The sequence below is a fragment of the Culex quinquefasciatus genome, chromosome 3 (assembly GCF_015732765.1).
Source record: "Culex quinquefasciatus strain JHB chromosome 3, VPISU_Cqui_1.0_pri_paternal, whole genome shotgun sequence".
NCBI lineage: Eukaryota > Metazoa > Arthropoda > Insecta > Diptera > Culicidae > Culex > Culex quinquefasciatus.
The window spans coordinates 109777606-109796160 of NC_051863.1; the positions used below are offsets into that span (position 1 = coordinate 109777606).

At 36.9% G+C, this 18555-nt stretch overlaps 3 protein-coding genes across 3 annotated transcripts; 1 reads left to right on the forward strand and 2 right to left on the reverse strand.

Annotated features, from left to right (window-relative positions):
* Positions 1-3731: 3731 nt before the first annotated feature.
* On the reverse strand, positions 3732-11647 carry LOC6033504 (transmembrane protein 18). Its single transcript, XM_001843893.2, has 4 exons — positions 11338-11647; positions 10955-11072; positions 10731-10879; positions 3732-4771 (listed from the first exon to the last, which is right to left on the reverse strand). Exons 1-4 carry the CDS (start codon positions 11398-11400, stop codon positions 4655-4657), a joined length of 447 nt encoding a protein of 148 aa, XP_001843945.1. The 5' UTR covers positions 11401-11647; the 3' UTR covers positions 3732-4654.
* Positions 11648-13931: 2284 nt separating this feature from the next.
* On the forward strand, positions 13932-15227 carry LOC6033506 (S-methyl-5'-thioadenosine phosphorylase). The gene is made up of 2 exons (XM_001843895.2): positions 13932-14198; positions 14262-15227. Exons 1-2 carry the CDS (start codon positions 14181-14183, stop codon positions 15078-15080), a joined length of 837 nt encoding a protein of 278 aa, XP_001843947.2. The 5' UTR covers positions 13932-14180; the 3' UTR covers positions 15081-15227.
* Positions 15228-15265: 38 nt separating this feature from the next.
* Positions 15266-16795, reverse strand: LOC6033507 (elongation factor Tu). Its single transcript, XM_001843896.2, has 2 exons — positions 16367-16795; positions 15266-16303 (listed from the first exon to the last, which is right to left on the reverse strand). Exons 1-2 carry the CDS (start codon positions 16727-16729, stop codon positions 15287-15289), a joined length of 1380 nt encoding a protein of 459 aa, XP_001843948.2. The 5' UTR covers positions 16730-16795; the 3' UTR covers positions 15266-15286.
* Between the last annotated feature and the right edge of the window lie 1760 nt (positions 16796-18555).

The window sequence follows — 18555 nt, forward strand, 5'->3', positions numbered from 1 at the left end:
ACTGCGTGGTTGCAAAACTCGTGCGGAACAAGTAAGAACTCTTGGAGCATTCATCTTAAAATACAGTTCGTAGTTTACTCGTTCTAGTGATTTTGAATATTTCAATGGATTTATTATTTTTGTAGTTTTAGGTTAGGATAAGTTGTTAAAGTGATTTTTTTCTTTTTTCCCAAATGTATTCAATTCAATGCAATAATGTAAAACAATTTGAAGCAAATAAATCAATGTGATCAGTTAATAATAAAACGAAAAATACAACAAAGATGAAGAGCATTAGGCCATACCACTTATCATGTAAAAGAAATGTAATTATTATAAGAATGTTCAATAAAGACATATTTAATTAAAAATTAAAAATTATACAGGCTGACGTTTCTACAAACGCTTCCAGGCAAACAAACAAAGCAAGCAAAGTGTCAAAATGTGCGAGTTTGTTTGTTTGTTTGCCGTAGTGTAATAGCTCTTTAACTTTGCGTTGCGCTCACTGGTTCGAGTTTGGAGACGAATGACCACAATGTGATTGAAGTCACCATAATTTAATAAAAAAAAAAATGTTCGTTAGTGAATCAGGTTGTAAAAGTGAAGGCGAACGAAGCGCTCAGTCACCATTCGCTGGAAATTTCGATTGGTTCAAGCCCCGAGAGCCATCGTCAAAAGAAAAGAGGGTATGATCAAGGGTATGATAAACAAACAAACCAAAATTCACGTTTCTGCAAACAAATCTTGCTTGCCATTTCATTAGGGCACATAACTTTTGTGGACAAGAGTGTGTCCCTTTCACACCTTATGTAAACTCCAAATTCTACCAAATAAGAGAGCTTTATGACGTTTCGCGTACGCACACCCTTTGGTTTTGCTGTCTGATAAAATTTAACCTCACTATATATTCGTGTACGTAAACGCAACACATACGCACGTAGATTACTCTAGCGAAGCAGGCAAACTGTCATAATGTACGAGTTTCTTTGTCAAAGTACATTTTTTTAAACAAAATTTTCTGTTTGGGTGTTGCAGGCCAAGGATTGATACCTAAGAGCATGCAATGGCACTGACCTTGTTGCGTGCTCTTCGGTTGACGTCCACGTAAGGAACATCCTGGAAGGAGCGTAACTAACTACATCCGTAGTTCTGTTAGATCATCCGAATTATCTTGATCAGAACAGTATAGCTCTGGTTCCTTGCAAGTGTCATATTTTCTTACCTCCACGTTGGCTTGGTTTTCATGATGACCTAGCTGGTGGCCTGTGGAAACGGATCGTAAACCTTTGACCACCGCGGGTCAGAGTCGAGACGGCTAAAAGAAAGGGGCGCAACAATGTGGGAAAGGGAAGTAATTTGTGATTGTAGACGGTATTGTTTTGATTCGCAGTATGTTGAGTCAACTGTTGTGGATGTACCTGAAACATCGCACAACGGGGTTTCTCTTCTCTTCATTCTCAGCTACCACCTATCTCCTATTTTTATTATGCTCTTCTGATTCCCAATTCTTCACTGATTCTTTTATTTAATATCCAACATTTGATTTTAATTTTACTAACTTTTGATTCTCTTATCTCTCAAAGCTTTTCCACTCTTTTCTATCAATTGATACTGCTGTAACAAACTTTGTTTTGTTTTTTTTTCCTTAAAATATACTTTTCCTTAATGTACTAGTAATATCAAGTCTATTTATCATTCGCCTAATCTTTTTTGATTTTATTGCAAATTTATTTATTTGAATAATTCTTTATCTGTCCTATAAATTATCATTACTATAATCTAAGCTTGTTTTGTATCTCTTTTTATTAACTATTGTCTAATTTTACATCTAATACATCTAGCTTCTCATTTCTATTCTTCAAAATACGCTCATCATTCTCTTACTATTGATACTTGATTTTTATAAAATAAATTATCTTTTACTGTCAATTGTTTTCAATCTTCACCCTTTTTTCAAACAAGTGAGGTTTGAGCCCTTACTCAATTTATGGAATGGTTAAAGGATTAACACAAATATTACTATTGTATTTTTGGTAAACTTTTATAACATGCTTAGGACCAAAAATTGTAACAAAACACCGCGACAAAAGAAATAGCAACATATAAACACGACTCAACACTAGGAAAGATTTCAGGAGAAAACAATACTCAGTAAAATAACAATTAGTTTTTGAATTCAAACTAAAAATAAAACAGTTTTTGCTTTAATGAAAATTGATAGGCACACTATAAATGGTTAGGCGCTTATACTTACATCAAACCCTACGTAATGTACCACCCTCGGCCGAGTTAAAATGCGTAACCGGAAAAGAAGGTGTGCATGCCTGGCACGAACACTCAAAGCATGTTCTAGCGTGCTGCTCGTACTGACTCAGAGCAAGGGTGAGATGTAGGTGTAAGGGCAGTGCGTGTTCGTCGGGAACCTAGTGCATAAGATCGGTCAAAGCCCGTTCTTAGGGTATTTTAACCATTAGTGGACCCCCTAGTAGAGCCGAAGCACATTTTTCACAATTTTTCAATATTTTAAGCACTTTTTCATAACCCTTTGTACAAAACAATGAAACCTGAAGTCATTTGAACAATTTTGACTATTTGTTTCATCAGTTATTTGTTTTTGAGCAGAAAAATAGCCAATTGAAAAAAAAGTTTTTTTTGCCTGTTGTGGACCCCCTTTTCCTATAGTGGACCCGGGTCCATAATCCGATTGTGGACCCGGGTCCACTATAGGCAAACTGTTATTCTTATACCAAATTTAACCGATATTTGATGTTTTGATGCATGGTGTAGGTCTAATGATAGATATAATGAATAAAAGATGGATTTTGCTCACTTTTCATCATAAACAAATATTTTTTGTTAACAAATTTGGCTTTGAACAACAAAAATCCAAACAGACATTTAAACACATTTATTTCCGAAAAAGATCAGAAAAAACGTCTCGAAAACCACTGTAAACATAAAAATAATTTAAAAAAAGTAATCTTGATGCAAATTTTTCCATATTAATTACATAAATGGTTGACCGAAACTAAACAATAGAATTGTTTACAGTTGCTGATAAAACCACGCATGTTTTTTGGAAAAAAATGTTTTGTTATTGATTTATTATTATAAAATATCATTTCAAACTGCAATTATGGTGCTTCAGTTAAGTACAATTAACTATAGTTTTGATTAATTATAAATTCTTACGGCTTCAGCATTATTGGTACTTTTAACATGAAAACAGCTATATTTATACTCATACAGCAATTCCATTTGAAAAGAGCCTAAACCAAAAAAAAAGTTCTCCGATCGGGCTCAAAATTTTTCTGGGGGTTCCTTGGCCAAAATAATTAGACCCGTATTTTTTTGTTTGGCCATTAGGGTGGCCTACATCGTGCTAGGGTGGTTCAAAAAATGGCAATTTTCGTCATTTTTCGCAAAAACCACTTTTTTCTAAAAATCATATCTCCGCGCCATTTCATCCGATTTTAGCTGTCTTAGACGCAAAAGAAAGGTGATGAGTTTGGCTATTTGGGAAAAATAGTAAAAAGTTCCAAAAATCTAGCTTAACTATTGAAAAAGTCGTATGAAAACTTAAAATGGCGTTTTGACCGTGTCTGGACCAAAGCTGTCACAAACCCCAGAAACCAAATTTATATTTTAAAAAGCGAAGGTTACCAAGAGGCTATGTTTTCATATGCGTTGGTATCTAATTAACTTTATTTTCTAGAAGGGCCGGTCATCAAACAATAATAGTACAACGCGTAACCTGTGTGTAAATGAGTGTTTATTCCACCTAATTTATTATTCAAACATCCAATTGTTTACTCCCTACCTGCCGTAGTACCCCTTGATTACACCCCTCTAAATCACACTTTGTGACCAAACTTCTGGCACCGATTCTTGGATATAATCCCGCTGTGTATTTGTGTAATTTTATAGTCATTGATTGTTTGTTTTTATGCTGAAAATCAAATTAATGCTATTTGACCATGCTGTACAATACAAATCAAAAATTGCGACGGTCAGTATTTTTTTTAGTTAAAAATTAATATGCGGCTTTGACGCAACAACGTAAATGTACTGAAAAAAGAATCTGGAGATGAACAATTTCTTACTACACGAAAAAAACATTTGTTAGTTTTAACTCTTTTCATGTTGTATCTTCCTGTCTTAAAAAAAATAAAAATCTTACAACTAAAGTTTAAAATCGTTTAATGTTTCATCAATAGTTTATCTCTTTTACAAATTTAAACCATCACAATACGTTGCTTATCCACGACATTCAAAGAAGATCTTTTGCTCTCTAAACTGTGTCTTTTGGTGGAAATTGTGTTTTTTTTTGTTTCAAAAATAAATGTTTAGACATTGCGTGAGATTTAGACAAACATTCAGCGGCAAATAAAACAAGTTGCACTCCGACACCTAAAGATTCCGACGTGGTTACACTCAGAAAGGCTATGTGTACGTGTGTATGTATGTGTGGGTGGTGTTGTTGTGTTTAATGTTGTCTGACTAAGTTAATATGTACGTGCAAGTACGTTCAACTATCGCCCTACTAGTAAGTAGTGATGTAACAATTCCCATCACAACATTTCTCCCCTCCTTTTCCCTCTTTCCGGTGATAAAAGTCATTTTTTTGATAAAGCTTTTGTTTGGGTCTTGGGGTTGTGGTTCAATGCAACGTGATTCAATCCTGGTGGTCCTCCTTTATCCTTTGGCGGCTGTTTGACTGGCGAATTTGCTGTCGCAGCTGGGCAGTTTTGAGGCGGGCCATCATCTGCGTCGATTGGTAGAGCCAGCTTCCCTGTAAAGCAGGATAAGTTTATTTCTGGAGTTGTTTTGAAAAGGTCCATTATACCAAATTTTCAGTTTTTGCTTTTTGGGTGTTTTTCAATACCCCTGATTCAAGACGGTTTCAAAAACACCCAAAAGGCAAAAACTGGAAATTTGGTTTATTGGACCTTTTTTTTAAAAAAAATCCAGATTTGTAAAAACTATTGTAGTTTCGAAGCCAATGATTAAGCGTTGATTTGTTAATTTTGCCAATTAATAAAACTGTATGCACAACATTCTGTGATAGTTTATGTTAATCATATTATAATCCTTTAAACTTTTTCGATGAAATTGTGAAAAAAGATTCGATCAAATTTTTTCTAAAATCTAATTTCATGTATGCTACACAAATCCATGTCGGCTTTTGACTTTTTTTTTCTATTTAGTATGTAATAATAATTCTTTTTGACTTCGGTAACATGATTCTTCAAAACCGTTGTCACATCTAAAGCAAATGATTGCTTCAATGCGTTGTTATCTCAATGGATGACATTGAAACGCATCTCTACTGCTAATGAAAGATGAGACTATAAATTTGGTGAACCCAAGATTACATTTGGATGTAAGAGTTAGTTCAAAAATTTCAAAAATTTTAAAAAATTTCAAAATTTTTAAAAACTTCAAAAACTTCAAAATTTTTAAAAATTCAAAAAATTTAAAAAAATTCAAAAAATTCAAAATTTTTTAAAAAATTTAAATTTTTAAATTTTTTAAAAATTTTAAAAAATTAAAAAAATTAAAAAATTTCAAAAATCTTAAAAATTCAAAAAAATTAAAAAAATTAAAAATTCAAAAATAATCAAAATTTTTAAATATTTCTAAAAATTTCAAAAATTTAGATTTCATTTTTTTACATTTCAAAAAGTTCAAAAAAAATTTAAACTTTTAAATAATAAAAAAAAATCCAAAATTTCAAATAACCAAAAAAAATACAAAAATTCCGAAATTTGGATTATCCGTAGTTCGATTTTTCGAAGGTTTGTATGGAAATTCGGATAGTAGAATTACGAACCATTTTTTTTTGTTTCTTCTCTTTCTTGTTTTAAAATTCAAATTCGAATTCTTCGACCCCGGTTTTTATCAAATTTCAATAGTAATAGCCTATGGGTCATTCCATCTGAAGCGGAACAGCATTTGAAAATTACCCTCTCCGATCCAGCTCAAATTTGGCAGAGCTGTTGATACTATCAAAACATGCAAGAATCCCGAATTTCATCCAAATCGGACCACCCCCTCCATTTTTGTACCTCCTCAAAAAATCGACTTTTTGGCGATTTTTGACCAAACCTTCAAGTTTCAAACGACGATAACTCAGGAACTACAAATCTTAGAGGGTCGGTCTTAGACTCAATTTTGAAGGAAATTGGACGTAGAATCCATTTCCGTGATCAAAATGTCGATTAATTTATTTTATTCTACCTGTATTGCGCAATTGAAAACTTTAAATGGCCGTATCTCAAAACACCCCAACTTATTTTTTTTATTTGACCTCACCATCGTGTTCCCTGGCCAATTTTACATAAGAATCACTTATCGACAGAAATGAATATGTTTCGTTCCAGAGATATCGAATTTTAAAGTTGTGTGTTTTCGAGATTGCCTACATGAGCTTCATTCGCTGCATCTGCTGGAAGCACACAGGCGGGCCGATCAATAACTGCTACCTGGTCATTTATTGAAATAATATTTCATCATAAATAATCTTTACCAAATTGGGCAAAAATTAACTGTATAACACTGTCGGAAACTGAAGTTTAATCGCGAATAATCGCGAAATATCTGCTCAAAAAATTAATGAAATGAATTTCTGTGCCAACCCACAGGACAGAGCAATAACGACACACAGTAAAGGGCAGAATTGGATTCCGACGAAGCGAGCAGGAAAATGCAATTAATCTTGTTAGTAACACTGAACAATAAGTGCACGATACATTATTGAGTAAAAAATATGAATTAAAATGAATAAAATTTGTTGATACGTTGTACTCTAGTGAAGGATGATCACAAGGAGTAGGAAAAGGATTTCTGGAAAGTATAAAACTGAAAAATGTAAGAAAATCACAAAGTTTGATCTGCTGCAAAGCGGCTAATTCCCCAAATTTAGTTGCGATGATTTCGACACCGTCCGAACAACAGTATTTTTTTTTCTTACATCATTCTTGGATTCTTTTAATCAAATGGAGCTGGCTCACAATATTAAAATTGATTTAATATGATCAATCTTTTAAACCAAAAATAGGATTTGCCAAATTATGGTAAAGTGTCAATAATGAACTATAATAATAATAATAATAAAGCAGGTTTTGGGGTTTTTGCTGAATGGCACTATTTTGCTACCGCTCATGATGAAGGCCCTAGTCATGGCCTCAGAGGTACTCTAAAACGGTTAGCAACACGTAAAATAACCCAATAAATATTCCTTTCACAAAAACAGATTGATCAAGTAGGGGAACAGCATCTAATTCCAGCGTTCCTCTTATGTTGCCATATCAGCGCTTTGGCATTCAATTACAGCTGATTAAAAGCGTTTTCAACTGAAATCGAGTGATAAATAGCTCTATAAGAAGTGAACAAGCAAGTTTCTATCAAAAGTTTTGCAAAATTTGTTGTTTAAATAGTGAGCAAATTGGACGAAACTAGGAGCGAGGACTTAACCTGCCAAACATACCAGAATTTCCCCTATTAGCCATTTGAATAAATATTTGCGTAAAATTATGAAAATATAAATTAAATTAATCATCTCCTAGAACACCAGGTAGCAGTTATTGATCAGCCCGCCTGTGTGCTTCTAGCAGATGCGGCGAATGAAGCTGATGTAGGTAATCTCGAAAACACAAAACTTTAAAATTCGATATCTCTGGAACGAAACATATTCCTTTTTGTCGATAAGTGATTCTTATGTAAAATTGGCCGGGAACACGATGGTGAGGTCAAATTAAAAATATAAGTTGGGGTGTTTTGAGATACGGCCGTTTAAAGTTTTCAATTGCGCAATACAGGTAGAAAAAATAAATTAATCAAAAATTTGACCACAGAAATTGATTCTACGTCCAATTTCCTTCAAAATTGAGTCCAAGACCGACCCTCTAAGATTTGTGGTTCCTGAGTTATCGTCGTTTGAATCTTGAAGGTTTGGTCAAAAATCGCCAAAAAGTCGATTTTTTGGGGAGGTACAAAAATTGAGGGGGTGGTCCGATTTTGATGAAATTTGGGATTCTTGCATGTTTTGATAGTATTAACAGCTCTGCCAAATTTGAGCAGGATCGGAGAGGGTAATTTTCAAATTTGCACTTTTTCGTGCACAGTTGAGATGGAATGACCCCTATGTAATAATAAAATGCATTTTTCAAATATTACATCACCGCCATCTTGCATTGCAAAAATTTAATTCACTGTAGCTCGACAATCAAAAATTGAACAACGAAAAAAAAAAAAAAGTTTTTCGTGATTCGATTATCCGAAGTGAAATTTTTGCGAGGCCTTCGGATAATCGAGTGTTGTTAGTGTTCTGTTTCTTTTGCTAATGTTTTATAAACGCCCTCTCAAACGCCCTTATCAGGTTTGAAAATCACCCCATTCTTTCGCCATTGATACTTTTTTTGAAATTTAAAAAGTTATTGGATTGGATTTTATTTAAAGTTTTGTATTTTTCATATTTTTTATCTTTTTAAATTTTTTAAAATGGTTGAAATCTTTAATTTTTTTTGTCGATGGTATGTCGTAATCTTACTATCGAGAAATCTCGATCGTGAGTCGAGAAATTACGATCGAATGCAATAATCACCACGTATGCCTTTACGCACTTTTTTTAAATTCAAATGATAATGGTGCCATTTTATAGCAGAAAATGTGAAAAACAAGCAAAAAAAAATAAAAAGTGACTGCATCAACATGAAAAAATGAGATAGGCAAAATGTAATGATAGGAGGTGGTAGAATAGGCCAAATACTACCAAAAACAAACATAAACTAAACAAGATGAATGCAAATTAACCAAAAATGAAATAAGAAAAACATAAAACAAGAGAAGTAATGTTTTTCGTAGAACAGAGTTGCTCAAAATTACCTTCTGAACACGGGAAAAATAAAAACATTCGAAAAAAAAATTGAACAGTAGAGGGTTAATGGAACTTCCCACAAAGCGTATGCCTACTACACTGCCCATAATTGAAAATTCGGCTATTATGCCAAATCAAGTATTCCGAGAAAAACGCGTTTTAGTGTTTGACACAAAATCTCCGTCAAGGTAATTTCCCATAAGAGTGGCATATTAGCCGTTTGGTTTTTCGCATCGGCAGCCAAGTCTAGACACTATTTCAGTAAAATTCAAGTTCCAGAAGATGCGTTGGAACGTCCTCTACCACCTGGTGCTAATATCTCGTTTTTGCCAAAAGTGGATATTAGCCGTTTTTTCAATGGTGGGCAGTACACTGAATTCATAAATTTGTATGTTTTTGGTGCATTTTAAATTGGCGTGCTTTTAACATCAAATTCGAGTTCTGCGACGCCAAAAAAGCAAAGCAATCACTTTAACGACCCCCGGTTTTTTTGTGTACTCAGTTCTAGGCGTCCGAAGGTTATGATGTGTGGTGACTCAACCAAAACCTCTTTTAGGCAAATGGACCGACGTTTTACTTTACCATCCGATAGAAGGCATAGTCACGCAAATCTCGTCCCGAAAAATGAAAAAATATCTGTAATCTTAAATAATAAATTAAACTGATATGTACAGTACATATGTAAAAAAAGTATTTACACCCCTCGAAGACCCCCAAAACGGTGTTATACCCCCTCCAGAATGTTTATTTAGCAATTCTATGGTAATATATTGACATTTAGTTAGATTGAAAGTTTGCAAAATTAAGTTCAGATAAGTTTTATATAGAATTTCCAGAGTTATACAAACTTTTATACTAAGTAATTAGTAAACTTTATATTCAATCCAAATTATTTTTTTAATCAGTCAAGGATGCCTATGTGGAGTTGGGAAACTGGATTAATGGTGATTTGTCAACAAATAACATTATTTATGTTAATTTTTCGAAAGGTGTAAAAACTTTTTTTGTACCTTTTTTGATTTCTGTAATAGTATTTATTATATAACTTTTTATAGAAATCATCTTTTCATGAGCTTTTTGTAGCAAAATGTTTGGCATGAGTTTCTGAACAAAACGTAGTACTAGGTTTCCGTCAAACTTTAAATTGTTTACATGGTTCTTCACAAATTGTGCATAGTGCCCGAGTGGTGTAAATACTTTTTTTACATACTGTATATGTATTTTTCAATTTCATAGATCGAAATAACGTAATTATTTTTTTCATGTTTTTTTTTTTTTGGTTGCAGGCTTATTTGAGCTTCAAATGTGGCCAAACATTTAATGATAGATATCCTTAACCAGGGCGAGTGAGGACAGCTGTTTTAGCTGTTTGTAATCAATAATTGTAATTTGTCTGTTGGTTATAGTCGAAATCAACACTCAAATATATTTTTTTTTTGTTTTTAATGTGTTTGCTGTCTTCTTTGGCCCCAGTTACGATAGTTAAAGTATGTATGTACAAAAGGTAATGAACAAGAAATAAAGAAAAAAAACTCAAACCAAGCATGTACACCGGAACCACAAAGAAATCCAGTTTACGTACAAATCAATGGTTATGAAACCATACAGTACGATCTTATTGCTTACCTTCCCACCCTAAAGTACCTAACTAGTATGGCTTAAAATGCCTTTTTTTGTGACGAATTGTACATTTAAAAAAAATAAAAACTGTCGGCATGTGGAGGCAGTCTTGCTTGCTTGAGGTCCAATTGGTAATTCTTGTATTTTTTGTAATCCAAGGCTGGTATCATATTAGAAATCTCGAATGGATATTTCCCTGAGATTGTTTTAAATTAAAATCCGCTCTACTTTTGACTAGACACGCTATACTTACAACCATCAGCATGCAGTTGAGCAGAATTGGCACTGAAAACACGAGTGATATGAACAATCCCTTATCGTCAAAGTACTGCTGCTTGGAAAAAATCCTCCAATTCACGGCGGCATACTCGTTTATGCTTTCGGAGAAGTAAACCATCAGCACTGAAATTTGTTGTTGTTGTTTTTTTTTGAGGAAATGGTTCGTGATGCGTTATTTGTTTTGTTATATATACTTACGCAAGACTAGAAACAGAAACACTTGAAAATTTCCGCAATTTCTGGTCAACAGTGCCGTTGATGTTATGCAAATGTGGAAGGCTATCAGCCCGATAAGCCACGGGTCGAACCAGTCGATCTGGAATTTGGAAGAGAGAACAAAATTTGCACAGTTAAAAACAATACAAGCTGCGTGAAACCTTGACTGGTGGAAGCAAGAACTGCTGCTGTAACTTATTTTAAAACCCTCTCCTTTTGTGTGTTCTGATTCATTGCAAAAGCAAGCCCGAGACCTTGTTGCAAGTTTCGAGTTTCGCGAAATCTTCTTATGCGTGTCGTCGCTTGGGGTTTGAAACTGGTTTGGCCACTTTTAAGGGAAAGTTCAAACGGTTCATCACACTTACGCTCTGCAGGAAGGTGATAAATCCTTTTATTTCGTTTATTTCAATTAAATTTGGATCGACCATGTTGCTGCACTATATGGATACTCAATTCCAATTTTATCTTTTTTGAATCGCACTTTTACGCTTCGAGCTACGCACAATACACTGTCTAACAAAATATCCTTAATCACTAAAAATGTGGACGACGGCCTAACTATCAGTTTTATTGTTTAATTTATTATTGTTCTACATTAATTAAGTTAGCCGACCAGTAAAACTTCGGCCATAAGATGTGTTTACGTTTTCCCTTTTAGTTTTTTCGCAAAGTTGACAGGCCGACCGAGTCAAAAATGGGACCCGTCATCACACCGCTGCATTGCTGGTGGACAACACCGCAGTTTGTTTAACCCTCAGATGCTTTTGGTATGATATTTTAGTTTAAAAATTTATGGTGAAAACTATATCTTTTCAACTCCGATTTTATAAGCATTTTTTTAGGAAGTCACTCATTTTACATTCGAATTCTGGAATTGCATAAAATGTAACTTGCTGCTAAATGAGATTATTTCAGCATTCGTCCAAATCGGCAAGCTTCTTTCAATAATTGTACGACTTGAGCTGGAAAAATTTCCATTTTGCAACTCGTTACATAAACCACACAAAAACCACGAGTGGCGCGATGGTTAGCGGCTTCGGCTGCCGATCCCTAAGTTGCTATGGGGCGCGGGTTCGATACCCGCCTTATCCTCCTGGCCTTCTATCGGATGGGGAAGTAAAGCGTCGGTCCATTTGCGTAAAAGAGGTTTTGGGTGACTCACCACACATAACCTTCGGACGCCTAGAAATGAGCAGAAGCTTGCAACAGAGACCACAAAAGACCCGGGGGTCGTTAAAGTGGATTGCTTTGCTTTTACATAAACCACTGTTTTTTCAATAGTTGACCAGTAACCCAAAGTTGTCAGAAAAAAAGTTTACCTGAAAATTTTAAACAAAACTTCTTTTTTTAAGAAATTTATTTAATCCGTCTTTATTTATTTATCCAAATCTCTGAGTTCCGATTTCAATAAAGTGTTCATATTACACTGAAATGCTTATTAATTTTGACAGGGTTATCAGACCTTAAATCTTTCGGACTCGCTAAAAAGGTCTTATGGTAGGTAATGCATCTAACGGTAGGTTGCACGACAATGTTTGTATTTTTAAAAATATCTTGGATTCGGCTCCAAAAAATATATAATATATATGTATAATAAACACTTAAGTTTTTATAACTTTTTTTTAGATTTGTCAGATCTTCAACCTCTTAGACTAGTTGGAACGGTCTTTTGAATACCCATTAGGGTGACAATAAAAACAATTGACATTAGGAACACCCCCTGCACGATTTCCTGGCCAAACTGGCTGAAATTTGGGGTCTTCACCCCATATCCAGACATCTAGACATATCTCATGTGCATGACAGCATGATTCAGCTCGATTTTTAAAGTTTACTTTTTCAAAAAATACAGAAATCAAAAACTCACAAAAAATATTTTTATCTTTTGTTTAAATAAACTTTTTGAAAATGGGGCTTCCTCATGCAATATGAACCGGTTTAACGACATTAGGAACGAGCAGAATAGACTCTTTGTTTACACTTCGGCTTCGGCCCTGTTACAATGTTTGCTAGAACTGTTAAATTCAAACAGCTATATCTCGGCAACTATGCAACCAAATGTCTTCAAACTAGTTTTGTGAATAGATGACAATGTATATTTTGATGCACTGAAAACAGATTTTAATTTTTTTAGGTGTGTGCTCATACCAACCTCAGACATTTTTGCAGATGGACATGTATGTAACTCCTTGACAGAGTAAAATGACTTTGGGTACGACTGCAAAGAATTTAAAATGGATTTTTAAATCAAAAAAGTTCTTTGTCAAAAAAAAAATAACATCGCGGCCTTGTGACAGAAAATGTTCTTCTTGACAGCTCGTTCCAAGGGACCCTATTCTTATACAGTCGACTCTCTGGCTGTCGATCTTCTCGATATCAATATAGCTCCATCTATCGATGAATTCTTCAGTCCCTTCAATCTGCATACTGCAATTCTCGTCATTCCTCGATATTTTCTCTTGCTTGAAGGATCTCTTCCTCGACGGCCCCTTGGATTCTACTTGCTTTAAAAATCTCTTCCGGTTGTCAATAACTTCACTTTCCCATGGCTTGCATAGACATTTTTCTTTGCGAAACGAAGCTTTGAAGGGTGTTTGACATTAGTTTGTTTTTGTTTGCTGGACGTTACCATGATTCTCTCCCATATCTGGGTATCAAGAAAATAATATTTTCAACCGAGTCATCATTTTGCATCGTTCTGTAAACTGATGATTCTCTTCTTCGATGGTCCCTTGGATATTGACAACTTGATTATAATCACGTAGATTTTTATTTTCTTTTTGTCTGTGGCCGAACCATTACACCGCGCCGTGGCCAACGCGCATGTGGTCGATCAGGCAAAAGTTAGTCACAGAACAAAAATGCTTGCGATGGAAAATGAGAGAGAGGAAAACCTTTTGCCCTTTGCTTGACAGCCGGTTTATGATGGGCGAAAATTGATGGTTCTTCTATGTTAGCAGCACATGAGCAGTGATACTCGTATACGAGCGCATTTGCGTTATTGGATAGGGGTGAAAAAGATTCTTCTAGGTGGATTGATCTCGAAAGGGCAGATAGAAGCAAAAAAACGACTGACTGACAATTTTCATTCCGATTTGGACAAAGTCGAGTCAAGTTTAGGAGGTGCTTGGTGATAAGAGACAACAAAAATTAACATTCTAAAGTTACGATTTGGCTTGCTTCGATTCAGTACTTAAACAACCACGCCATGAGTCCCACTATCAAGGTAAGAAGAGAAAGAGTGTGTGATAAGCGTTGAATCAGCTAAAATTGGGTGACTTCCGTTTAGATTGGCATCATCGGAGGATCAGGACTGGACGACAGTCAAATCATCGAATCTCGCTCGGAGAAGGTGGTCAACACGCAGTTTGGCAACCCGTCGGATGTGCTGATTGAGGGCAAGATTGCCGGAGTGGACTGCGTTTTGCTGGCCCGCCATGGCCGGAACCATTCCATCATGCCGTCGAACGTGAATTACAGGGCGAATATCTGGGCGTTGAAGGAGCTCGGTTGTACGCACTTGGTTGTGTCGACGGCGACGGGTTCACTGCAGGAAAGCATTGCACCGGGGGACATTGTCATTCCGGATGGGTTTATCGATCGCACCACGAAGCGGGCGCAGACCTTTTACGATGGCAGCGGTTCGCTCGTTGGAGTTTGTCACGTTCCGATGGAGCCGGCGTTCTGCAGTCGGAGCCGCGAGGTACTTATCGAGACGGCCAAGGAGTTGGGCATTAAGGTGCACGAGAAGGGCACGGTGGTTACGATAGAAGGACCGCGGTTCTCGAGCAAAGCGGAAAGCAAAATGTTCCGCCAGTGGGGTGCCGATCTGGTGAACATGACACTGGTGCCGGAAGTGGTGCTGGCCAAGGAAGCGGGCCTATGCTACGTGGCGATTGCCATGGCCACCGATTACGACTGCTGGAGAGAGTGCGGCGAAAACGTGAACGTGGCGGATGTGCTAGCAACTTTCAAGAAGAACGTCACCAAAGTTACGCAGCTTATCACGAGCGTGATTCCGAGACTGGCTGCCATGGATTGGACCGACACCATCGAGGAACTCAAGAACACGGTCAACGGAAGCATCATGCTACCTCATTCCAACTAAGAACATACATATTATCGATTGCCACAGCACAATCTGCATTTCTAACGGTGTAATTCAGTGTCATATTAATTTGTACCTAGTCAATTGCATGCAGCAATATGATTTTGACGGCAAAATAAAGAAAAATGATTGAAAACTCAACCAAAAGAGGGCTGTGATAATTGAAGAACTTTGTGAGAATAACATACTTTCTGTCTAGTTTGTATTCACAGCTCTTCCAGGTGTAATTTGATCAGCTTTTTCTGGGGCAAATCCACCGAGTCCAGAACCTTCGTTACCAACCCCGTTGAAACCGTCTTACCGTTCTCCCGGATCGTGAACGTTTGCCCACAGGACATGACCATTCTTCTCAGCAATGTTAGCCGAACCGCGCCGTGGTCACCGGGCATCAACATTTCCTGTCCGGCCAGATCCACCCGGCAGGGAACGTTCCACGTTTTGCTAAACAGCTGCTGGATATACTTGGAGGTCAGCGGTTTCGAGCGTCCTCCTTCGTTCTTCGCAAGCAAGTACATCGTCCCTTCAAAGTGGTTCGAAACGCGCTCGGAACCGGCCGCGCACAGCAGCATTCCGCGTTGAACGGCCGTTATTTTGACGTTCCTCAGCAGCGCTCCGATGTTATCGCCAGCCTTGGCCACACCAACGTCCTTTTTGAACACCTGGAGTCCTCCGACGGAAGTCTTGACCTGCTCGTCAAATCCGAGCAGTTCGGCGTCGTCATTTTTCTTGACCGTACCTCGCGCAAGCGTTCCGATCACGACCGTTCCCCGTCCAGGCACCGTGAACGCATTATCGATCGGCAACAAAAACGGCGAAGTCAGATCTCTCGTCGGGGTAGGGATGTAACTGTCGATCGCGTCCAGCAGCTTCATTATCGACGGTTCCCCAAGCGCAGATTGATCACCCTGCAAGGCTTGCAGCGCTGACCCCACAATTACCGGACTGTTAATTCCATCGAACCCAAAATCACTCAGAAGCTCGCGCAGTTCAATTTCAACCAACTCCAGAACTTCATCGTCAACCTGATCTGCTTTGTTGATGAAAACCACAATTTTATCCACCCCAACTTGCCGCGCCAGCAGCAAATGTTCCCGCGTTTGAGGCATCTGACCGTCCGTCGCCGCCACCACCAAAATCGCTCCGTCCATCTGAGACGCTCCGGAAATCATGTTCTTTACGTAATCCGCATGACCCGGACAATCGGTGTGGGCGTAGTGTCGTTTCTAAAAAGAATCCTATATCTGTTTTAATCCATCCTAATCGAACAAAGTTCCAGCAAACCCTACCTCCGTACTGTACCCGATGTGGGCCGCGTTGATCGTGATTCCGCGAGCCTTCTCCTCCGGAGCCCGGTCAATCTGATCGTAGGGAACATAGTTTGCGCGCCCATTCTTCGAAAGAACCTTGGTGATGGCCGCCGTCAGTGTCGTTTTGCCGTGATCGACGTGGCCAATAGTTCCGACGTTGCAATGCAGCGGGGCCGGTGGAGGACTCGATGCGGGTTTGGCAAAGTGCCGGCTCGCGACGTCGTGTTGTGCCGTTGATGGAAGGAGGAATCGTTTCACTGGTGCACTTGGTCGCATCGAGATCTGTTTTATGCTCAGTGACGATGGTCGTATTTTTGACAACAAGTTAATTAATGTAACCATTTTAATAAAATTAGTTGATAACTAAAGTTCAATCTGCTCAGCATGCTAAAAACAACAACAATTTTACATAACTTTTTGTTGTGTCAAATGACAGTTTGCAGTTTTTAGAATTAAACGAATTAAACAAAAACAGAAGGTTTTTTGACGTAGGGCTATGCCGGCTATGTTCCAGTACACTAGGGTGACAAGAATTTTTTTTTTGAAAGTATTAAGAGATAGGGGGCTTGATTCTTTTGGTTAAGATAAAAATAAGTAACTATGCCAATTTTGATCCAAATCTGAAGTTTAAGGGTCGCTATTGATCGTTGAAGTTTGTATAAGAAAATTCGAACACATATATGGGAAGAAGCAACAATTCAAGCAAAACATTGTAAAACGTCCAATCACATTTTTCAAAACATTGAGAAAAACGAGGATGAAATCTGCGGTTAGTTTTTCAATTCCTATTTCGAACATAATTTGCCAATTCTGATTATTAATCAAATAAAAAGCATAAAACTAGATGTGTTATGCTTCCCCATCTTCAATTTTATGCAAAAAATGTTTTTTTCCCGGGAAATGTTGAATGATGAAATGAAAAAAATACATTGGCCTTGAAAAAGTTTTCAACATGCCTAAGGCTACCAACTGTACGGATTTTTTCCTTACCGTACGGATTTTCGACCTTCCCCGCGGATTTTTAACAGACCGGAATTTTTCGCATAATACGGATTTGTACGGAATTTTAACAACTTTTTAAAAATTTCATTGCTTTTTTGATTGGGCCAAAGCTTTCTCTAATTAGATATTTTTATTTAACTGTCAGTTTGATTTTAAAGGGATACCTTGCATAATTTTCCGGGTTTTCCTCAGTTCAAACTTGATTGTCAATGATTGTTCTTTTCAAAATCCTTACAAAACATATTTATTAAATTAAAGATCAAATTTTGGCTTGTGAAAACCTTGTGTTGTGCTTGTATTTATAGGATCTCTAGAAATGTTTTCGTGAAAACACTAACAGCGATATTATTCGTAAAAGCAAACTTGACATTTCGTAAACTTTTAAACGTTTAACAAAAATATTTTTAATTCTCAAATTCCAAACTTATCTAAATACAGTGGACTCTCTGGCTTCTCTTCTCGATGACAATATTGCTCCAGCTGTCAATAAAATTTTCAGTCCCTTAAAGAAGATTGCTTGGATTTTCCGTTCTATAATTTGATAACTCCCTCTCTCGACGGTCTCTTCAATATCGACAACTGTAGTTCCTTGACAGTTTTTGTTATACCATGGTGTCATATCGGTAAAGTACACTGGTTGGTCACTTTTTTAGTTTGTACCCCGTTGGTTGGTCAAGGTCAAACTAAAGAGTGACGAACTGTCACTTTTTACACGGCGCTCACGCACACTATCAAAACAAACGTTTGGTAGTGTGTGTGAACTCCGTTTAAAAGGGGTGTCAAGCTTAAAAGTGACCCGTTCGTTTGACAACAGTTGGTGTCAAACCATCGGGGTTTGAGTACGGATTTTGGCTCAGCAAGAGTTGGTAGCCTTAGCCATGTGCAACAATTTCCACATCATCCGTGCGGGAAACCGATAATGAGGTAATTCATGCGTTCCAAACTGTCAAAATTCCAAAACGTCATTGCTACACTGAAAATACGCCACACTTTTTATTCAAGTGCCCAAACACATGAATGATTGAATAAAACCACATCATAGATCTAATTGGTTTGTGTTTCAACATCAATCCAAATCACTATCAAATGCAAGTGTTTGGGCGATTAACTTTTTGGTATTTTTTGACACATTATTGTCATTCGGGTGGCTCAAGCTTTTCAAGTGT